The 9,789-nt window shown below is 38.2% G+C and overlaps 1 protein-coding gene across 1 annotated transcript; it reads right to left on the minus strand.

Moving 5' to 3' along the window:
* Positions 1-4,831: 4,831 nt before the first annotated feature.
* Positions 4,832-7,731, minus strand: LOC116918140 (RCC1 and BTB domain-containing protein 1). Its single transcript, XM_032923756.2, is given in 13 exon segments — positions 4,832-5,267; positions 5,332-5,462; positions 5,533-5,630; positions 5,711-5,835; positions 5,911-6,157; positions 6,234-6,247; positions 6,249-6,377; positions 6,449-6,556; positions 6,643-6,849; positions 6,907-7,070; positions 7,143-7,292; positions 7,362-7,440; positions 7,505-7,731. Coding segments are annotated over 12 exon segments (1,593 nt in total). The 5' UTR covers positions 7,505-7,731; the 3' UTR covers positions 4,832-5,126.
* Between the last annotated feature and the right edge of the window lie 2,058 nt (positions 7,732-9,789).

The raw sequence follows: 9,789 nt of genomic DNA on the forward strand, positions 1-9,789 counted from the left end.
CTGAGGCAATAGTTGATCAAGTTGCCATGTTTCTAAAAAGTGAGTAGCATTAAAAAGAGTAGTAAAAATAAAATGGACCTATGCATGGGATATAAACTACGTGTCTCGCAGAACACCCACCATTGCCCGTAAATGAATTGGCGGCTTACTGACGGCAGCATGAGTCCATGTGGATACGGTCTACTTGCTGCTAGATGTGCAATTTATACAGCGGTCGGGTGTCAAAAATTAATTGGTCATTCTATTGGATCAGCCCTTTTTTTTGCCTTTTTCTGATTCCTGGAAAACCAACCGCATTGAAATTGTTGAGATACGTAGATTGGACGATCGAGGAGTTAACATCAGTCTGTTTTATTGTTCAAACACATTGTGTTTTTTAAAGACGACATCAGTTAAGAAATAACGATCACGGACGGATAGGAGAAACCGCCGAGCGTGCTGGATGCAATGAATACATTCTATGTTTATTCCGCGTCAGGAAGGTGGTATAGTTTATCATCATTACGATCTATAGATAAATGCGGTTAGACTTCCGAATTGATGGTCGGTAGCCCGGAAATAAAGAGGAGGGGGGAGCCGAGAATGATAAAACTAAGAAATAAAACAAAATGTCTTAAAAGGTGATGGAAAAATACGTAAAACAAACGTAAACGCTGCTGCCTATAATATATGCAAAATTTCGACAGTCAGCTTATGATGAATTTGATAAATTACGATCACTGGCAGCGTTTACTATATGCACCCAAGATAAAACAGCAGTAATTCGTTTTGATAAAGTTCGTTCTCTAAACCCTAATTAGATTCAAAGTTTTGGAAGACTTGGTCGTCATGACAATGCTCTATGCTGCCACAGTGGAAGCCATCGATTAGTGAGTAGCGCTAAACTAAGTGATTAATGGTGGTGGTTTTATAGCTATTAGATCGAGGAAGTGTCCTTATCTTATTTCCCATTAGTGAATACAATATTGTTATGCTTTTACCCATTAGCCTCATCACTGAAGCCATTTTCAAAACCGGCGCAACACAACAAAGTATTAGATTCGATGTGATTTCGTTTTGTGCTTTCTTATATTAAGACACAGCAAATAAAAAGAATTTGCGCACTTAAAACCCACTCAGAGGGGGGGCTAAATGTAAATGAATGTCCCCCACCTGTAAGTTTTGCTGGCCACGAATTATAGTGTATAGCCTGCCTCCTCTGTGAAAAGAAAGTTTTGTTTTCCCTCCATGGTTTCCCAAGAATTTCACGGCAGATTTGTTTCTTATTCTGCCTCTGTGTGAAGACTCGCCACCGATGAACACTGGATACGTTTCGCCCCGAATTTCATCGGTTTCTAGTACATACATGACTGACGACATCGCCTGTGAGCCTAACACAAAAAGAAGCACATATACAAATTATCTTGTATTGTTCTCACTTTAATTTGAGCTTTATACTGCGTTAGCATATATTATTACACAAACTTAGCATTATCTATTTCCTCGTTGTCGACTAACATTAGCTACACCTACTTTGTCCATAATCCCATTCCCGAGGTATTTCAGCATTCGGTTGGGAAATTAAATAAAAAAAAATTAAACAAAAATCACCCAAACCACGTAGAAAAAGCTTGAGAGAAAAAAGGGCTTGAAAGGCGTGCATCACTTGAATGTGTGCTATTGAATATCCCATTATCTCCTAGATCAACAAAAGGCTCGGGGCCTTCATGGTAGCAATGGGAACGAAAGCGGCCACTCGCTAAGCTTTTGCTCTCGTGATCGGTGCAATTGTGTCGACCAGCAATAGTATACGTATATAGAATCTTTTACACGTTTTTCTCTCTTCTCATTAGTTTTATAATTTTCAAAAATACAGTAAGAGAGACCTGACAAAACAACTGATGCAGTGTGGCGAATCAACGGCTTGATTCACGAGAAGAGACGAGTGCGTTCCTAGCGCGCTGCACAGCAGCCAAGCTGCCAGCAACGGTAGGGCTATCGATTTTTGATTAGACCTCGAGATCTAATGATTTGTTCATCAGTAGTAGAAGGAAGTGTGTGTGCGTCTGTGGCTGCGCTACATCAGACACGTCTTGACGGATGTTTGTTGCGAGCAAAAAGAGATTGTGTGGCCAACAAGAAGAAAAAGCCTAACCGTAATAAAAGAAAAACACGCAAAAAAAAAAGGAAGTTACAATTGATCTGATATATACGTCGCCCGACAAAAAGGGGGCAACGCAAACACAAGCGAAGAGACAACTGCAAGGCGGGATTGAATGGCGCATGTGCTATGGTGATCCTTGTCTCTTCCGTCGTCCCATTTTGTGGACTCGTCTATACTGAATAAAGATGCAGAAGTAACAAAAGCAAAGTTTGGTTGTTTTTTTTTCCTCTCGTCCTCTTTGGAAAGTGGAGCAAAGTTTTTTTCTTACATTTTTTTTTTATTTGTCTTATTCTTAGCGAGTTTTGATATCCTCCCTATTGTTTCCGTCATCTCAAAGGGATTTTGGATCTTCAAAGTGGGATGAAGGCGAAGCCGATGTATGCATTGCATCGATAATTAGCAAAAAGATAGTTTTCAATGCTTCGTTTTCCTGACACAGAGCATTGTAATCCTAAAATTAGGGAATACGTGAAAACGTAGCTAGACACCTAACAACAATTATGAGCTAAGGGCTCTTTCGTTGGTTATAACATTCCTCATCAACGTACAGGAACACGTCTAGGTATGAAACTAGAAACCCCTAATCAGACTCCCGGCAAAAGTTCTGCATCGCTTATGATCGCTATTTTATCAATTATTGTTATTGCATAATACTTTAAAATAACTCTCTTTCACACGTTTTACGGCCATTGATTTCCAAGATATAAAATTTGTTGTACAATCTTATTCTTATACAAATCGGGAAGTCTGGAAATTAGTTGCAGTTTCCCGATAAGGGTTCTATCATAACTCTTAGGTACCCAACTTTCCCCCTTACCCTTCTTAAACGAACTGTTGACCGGCCGACTTCTTTTAGGAGGTTTTACCCCATAGATGACGCGCCAATTTCGGGGGTTACGGTACTAAATTTTCATACGTTTTTTATTATATTTTCGACGCTGTGCCGTGGAGATTGATGTCATTTTGTAGAAGAAATAACGTAGCAGTGCAAGGTCGAGTTCCCGTTTTTATCGGCTTAACGATAAAGGAGTGCGGAGCAATTTTGTTGGCCAGCTCCAGTCAATTTCGTGGGTCTCGTATTAATGTTTTATGCGTTTTTTATTTTAGATGCTGTGCCGCAAAAATTTGTGTTCTCTTGTAGAGGAGATAATACTGCAGTGCCACGTCGAGTTCTTGTAATTATCGGCTCAATGATAAAAGAATGTGGAGCCGACTCGAGATTCGGCAGATTTTTATTCACGATAGATGGCGTTTCGGTCACAAAGATGGGAGAAATCAGGCCGCGAACTTACTTTTTAAGGCGTGGCTTCGTGTGTCGTCTAGCACAGACTTTTTAAATAGGCCTCATACTTTGGGGCCCTCACTCCATTCGCGAAGTTCCCGATAGTGTTCGCCCCTGGTTGCTTTTGAATCGCGGCAACCTTCTCCTGATTAGATTCGAAGGCTCCCGGTGTTCACAAAGTTTTCAATAGCTTCGGAGAAAAAAAAATACCACAGTATAATCAAAATTGACCACTAATTTCGATTTTATTATTGGTTTTCTCGTTAAATCAGCCAATTTTAAAATAAAAAATCAAAACAAAAAAAAGTGTGGTTAGAGCCCCAACTTTATATTTTGATTTTTACGTTTAAAAATTTATAATTTGAGTAATAAATATTAGAAAGGTATTTGCGCTATAACTACCTTGCTTGCTTTTTTTTCAAAAACAGCATACTTTAGGTTAAAACTAATACCCCAGTCGAAATCAGCGTTTAATTTTGAGTATAACATGTGTATTTTTATTGAATTCTAAGAGATGTCGATTTTTGCAGATTTTGACGAAAATGAGAAGGGTATAGCCTTCCCACTTTTTCATTTTTGGCTAAAATTTAGAATTGATAAAAAATACATGATTTCGATTCGTAATTAAACCAAAAGCACGATACGCAAGTTCTTTTTAACGTGAGCCTTATAGTTTTTTAAATATTCGTAGAAAACGAAGCGACCGTGCTGGCGCACCAGCAACGCGTTGGTTTCATTTATTTCAAAAACAGCTGGTTAGATGAGAAAACAAATATTTCATCCGCATTCAGCGTTTAATTTTGATCACCACGTATTAGTTTTAGAGAATTAAAAAAGGTCTATTATTTGTGCAAAGCTTATTAGAGCTAAAAATTTAACTCCGCAAGTTTAGCCCGACTTTATTCATTTTCTTTTAAAGTACTCTAATACATAGAAAACTATATAGGATTAGATTAAATTCAACGAATATCACAAGAATGCGCTTTATTTTCATTTTAGACTTCTACTTTTTTAGTAATTACAATTAGAAAGGTATTTGCGCTATAACTACCTTGCTTGCTTTTTTTTTCAAAAACAGCATATTTTACGTTAAAACTAATACCCCAGTCGAAATCAGCGTTTAATTTTGAGTATAACATGTGTATTTTTATTGAATTCTAAGAGATGTCGATTTTTGCAGATTTTGACGAAAATGAGAAGGGTATAGCCTTCCCACTTTTTCATTTTTGGCTAAAATTTAGAATTGATAAAAAATACATGATTTCTATTTGTAATTAAACCACAATCACGATACGCAAGTTCTTTTTAACGTGAGGCTTATAGTTTTTTAAATATTCGTAGAAAACGAAGCTGCCGTGCTGGTGCGCCAGCAATGCTTTGGGCTTGATGAGATGAGAAAACTAATATTTCTTCCGCATTCAGCATTTAATTTTGATCATCACGTATTGTTTTTTGACAGCACGATTGGACAATACGCATAATTTTACCGATTCGAATATCTTTTTAATACATACAACACAAAGATTTATCACAGGAAACTCAATTTGCTTGCACTTTGCTGACCGTTTGAAAAGTGAGCCACAATTGAATTCCGAAACAAAGAGAGCGCTATTATAGAAGTTATCAACAAAAGGGATCACACAAAACTCTTATCGTAAAATTTATGAGCCTAAATTGCCGTAAATGATTGCAATATCGGCATTAGTAGCGAAAAGCCCCCATACGACCGACGCGGACGATGAATTGTTTCGTCGTGGCTTCTTCTAATTTTAAGAACGTTTCAGTTTGGACGACAGCCGTTAGATGATGAACGGCGAATCGTAAACAATATTCTTCAAGGTCCTAAGAGAGTCACATAGTTCAATCACGGCCTTAAACGACAGTGATCGATTAGATCTAATGTTACCTGTGCTTCATACTTCAAACTAGTTTCAAATAAAACCGCTACGTTCTCGATGTTGACGCTTTGACGGATTAAGTGCTGGCAGCGGGATTTTAATTCTGTTTCGCAGTAGGCATTCGCTAAATCCAATAATCCTACAAAATTAAAAGAAGTATAAGTGAAAATGCGGAATAAAAATGAAGTTTGATTTTTTTTAAATGAAACCTAGCGCTTCATCCACAGGAAGGTCCACTTCATCGGTATATAAATATTTAAGGAAACAGTAGTATACTGGATAGGAAAACTGCTCTATTTCCACTGTCCTGCAAATAAATGCATCAATCTTTAAAGAATGGAATACACAAACATTATGGAAGAAATAAGTGAAAAAGAAACAACTTACTCTTGATCTGCCTCAGCCCACGGGTGCTGGAACATGGCACGATAGTATTGACAGCGAATTTTCAGAATAGCTTTATGCACCCAAATGGAATTCCCGCCTACTTTAAAGCATATATCTCCCGTGCTCTACATCAGCCACACAAAAATAAACAAAAGAATTCTAATAAACTAAAAGAGTTAACCACGGCCTAATTGTTTCACCTCATCGTTAAAGGCTAATCTAAGCGTTTCAGCTAAAGGAGTATCTTGCCGCGCACGAAACTGCAATGTTCTCCAGGTTACTGCCGGAGTACTATAGCATGCAAAGACTTCATCGAGATGCGTGTAGGGCGTTAGCGATGGCGAAAAGATGCTGTGACCTCGGCAATGCCCCCACATGAAGATTTTGCCGTCGTGAAGCATGGCAGCCGAAATGTGGGAGAGATGGCATGCTGCAATTTCTACTACTCTGGTTTTGTTATGTACAAAAAGGTAATTTAACAAAACTATCTTCGGTAAATTTTCTTTTCGGATTTGTGATATACTTTCCGAGTTCAGGGAGCAACTAGCACAGGCGAAAGATGATGCGTTTTGTACCCGGTGCCTAGCTGGCCATACGAATTAGCTCCCCACGCGTACAGTTCCCCTTGATCGGTCAGGGCAAGGCAATGAGCAAATCCGCAAACAATCTAAGGAGAAAGTTAAAAAATTGCAATACATGTCACTTCGCGTGCCAGGTTTTACTAAAGATTATATTTACCTGAGTAACGAAGGCTTTATGAAGATTGCTCACGCGAACAGGATTATGCTGGTTGTTATTATTTCCGATTCCAAGTTCACCGTTCCCATTATACCCCCATCCATAGAGCTGGGAAGAAAGTTAGAAATGGGAGTGTTGAAAAGGAAAGAAATTAATTTCGCTACAACAGGGTCGTGTCTTGATTGATTACGAACTTCGCCGTCATGCAGTAGAGCCATAGATGTAAGTTGGCCACACGCTATTGCCACCACTTTATGCCCTCCAATTCCGGATGTTACTCTGCGAGGGACGCTTTGCCCCGTAGTGGTTCCTGATCCACATTGGCCCCCATTATTCTGACCCCAGGCGTAAACTTCACCTTCACTCGTTAATGCCAAGCAGTGGTGATTCCCACACCCAACCTTGCAAAATAGGTTTTAAGATGTAACAACACGAATTGTGATTCTAAAGATGTATACTTGAATCACAGTTTTCCCTGCTAGAACTCCACCAACCAGTGATGGTATTAAAGTGTGATTAGTATTTCCATTTCCAAGCTGAGAGTAGGTATTATAACCCCAAGTGTAAAGCTCCCCAGAATCAGAGAACGCCAACAGATGAAGACCTGATCCATATGCCAATCCTGTATGTTTCAAAGTATTAAATCAATTTCACAATGATGCAAATGGCTCTATTAAAATGAATGTTCACAAACCTTTGATTTTTTTCTTACTTAAACTCTCAATTTTTCTGGGTTGCAAGGCACTTGCAGTGTCACCAAGACCCAGACAACCTGATGAATTGCATCCCATGGCATAAACATCATCATCAAGTGTCACCATAATGACTTCACTACCCAAATTCCCTAAAAAAAATTGAAAGATAAGCACCCAAGATAGGCTATTTTGGCACATAGTACAATAAAGGTACTGACCAAATATGACAGCCAGTTTTAAATTTCGGAGGAATTTGCTGTCTATTAGACTTAACACAGTCCACTTAGTGAGATCCATCTGCATATGGAATCCACAAAAAATTTAAAAATCTAGTTACAAATTTGGTTGAATGTATTGGTACATTTCAAAGAGCTTTGCAGTTGTCAGGCCCAACCAGCATTAAGAGGTGAGCGATATGAATGGGAAAACCAATCGACTGTATTGAATGAACTCTGGCAAAAAATATTAAGGGGGAGGTAAAAATGTTCGCCACAGAATGACGATATAAACTGTATGGTATGATGAAATGAACGGTACACTACACACTGCCTTGGTACGTATACGTTGCAGCTATTATTTTGCTTTGTTTACATTCTGCATTAAATCAAGGTAACTTTAATGCCATCTAGCGGTACAATGTGGGCTTCTTCATGGAAAATTTTGTGAACGGTGTTTTACTGAATAGTAACTCAACGGCTCCCGGTGTTCGCGAAGTTTCCGATAGCCTTGGAGAAAAAAAAATCATATAGTATATTCCAAAATTGACCGCTGATTTTGATTAAGTTATTGGTTTTCTTGTTAAACCAACCGTTTAAAAATAAAATAAAACAAAATGCTGATAGCACACCAACTTTGTTTTTTTGTTTTTTACGTTTAGTTCAAAAACTATAAAGTCAATTGAAAAATAAACTTGATTTTCGTAATTTTCATATAATTCTGAATCGAAATTATATATTTTAAGCAAAATTAGAAATTTGGACAAAAATGAAAAAGTGGGAAGGGTATAGCCTTCCCACTTTTGTCAAAATCTGCAAAAAACGACATGTCTAGAAATTCGCCAAAAACCACACGGCATATGTCTAGAAAGTAATTTCTCGAGCTTTCGCTGGTATTAGTACAACGCGTAATGTTTATATCCTATCTCGTATAGTATACATAAAAGGGCTTGAGATTACAATTACATAAAAATGGTTAGCGTATACTGTGTGACGAAACCCATTTGCCTTTGTGCTAAAAAATGAATAAGTCCATAGTCCATACCTTGTTTTGAAAGCTGGAAATACTATTATTCACTCTGAATTTAGTTTACGAAATTGAATTTAATATGTGTACAGCAGAAAACGTTCCTCATTTGACACATAAAGCAATAACTCTAGATTTTCCACGAAATCTATTTCGTGACGTGATTTATTACAACTTGTTTCTCTGTTGTCTTTGTCCGTAGCATCTTCTTTTTTAAAATATTAATTTCTCGCCTCCAGATCTACCTGCGTTGTCAGCATTTATGCCTTTAAATATACTGGTAAATATATTTCAAGTGATGTCACCAAAAAATGCAAGGAAATTCCCAGTCCGCACCGTGATCTTCAATCGTGGGATGGAATCATCCTCAAAAAATATCGTTTTACACACATAGTTGCACTGCGCATTATACAAATAGCGCGGTCTCGTTTAACGATGTAACCTACTATATTTTTTATCGTCATTTTCCACGATTCACGCATACTTGGCGCTAGTCACAAGAGTCCCAAGTCGATATTCAGGCAGAGTTTTCATGATTCTAGGTTAATTAAAAACTCGGTTTAATGATGCTATTGATCACACACGTAGCTTGATTTTATAGAGAAAGTTTCCTTGATGCCGTATAGCATTGCGTAGAATGATATAAACCTCGTGATGCATGGCTGATGCACGATGAAAACATCAGCAAGGACGCGCTTTCTCTCCTCATTTTGGCGTGTTACTTTTGCGTTTAGCTGCGCTGCGTTCCTCTATAAGGTTAATAAATGGAATGCGTTTCAAATCTTCGTTTGCAATTTAACCGATTATTTCTCGGATTCGTTCAGCACGATCTAAAGGGTTATTAACTGGCCATTAGCGGTCATTGTACCTGTAACGTGTTTGCGAAAAAGCAAGGATAAAGATTTGCGCCGAGAGGCAGAATCATCTTCAGATTTCACGATGATGGGCTTTCAATAACTCTGATCAAATGTAGCGTCCCTTTCCCGCAAAAAGCATGCGGGTATCTGGAGGTGTAACTTCCTTCCAGACAATGAGCAACCATTCAGCTTTCATCGGCCATTGGAATTTCATTCATTATATAAATATGAAATGTACGCATACATGGGCCCGTTTGGCAAAAGTCCCAAAAGAAAACTAATTTATCATTGAACAAAAAGCGTTGATAATCATCCAACGTTTCTTGCAGCATTTGCAATACTTTAAGGAGGTTAACGACATTCCACGGAATTCATTTTGTCGAGTGTATTTATACGCGAACGTGCTGTTTACGCTAACCCCCCTTGTTTTTGGCTCCTTGACCAAGCCCTTTTCACGGATGAGTACACGGAAAAGGAGTCAAAAGAAAGAGGCACATCGATATCGTACACATGAATTATTTTTAATTTATTGATATTGTATAGCTAG

The sequence above is a fragment of the Daphnia magna genome, linkage group LG3 (assembly GCF_020631705.1).
Source record: "Daphnia magna isolate NIES linkage group LG3, ASM2063170v1.1, whole genome shotgun sequence".
Lineage (NCBI taxonomy): Eukaryota > Metazoa > Arthropoda > Branchiopoda > Diplostraca > Daphniidae > Daphnia > Daphnia magna.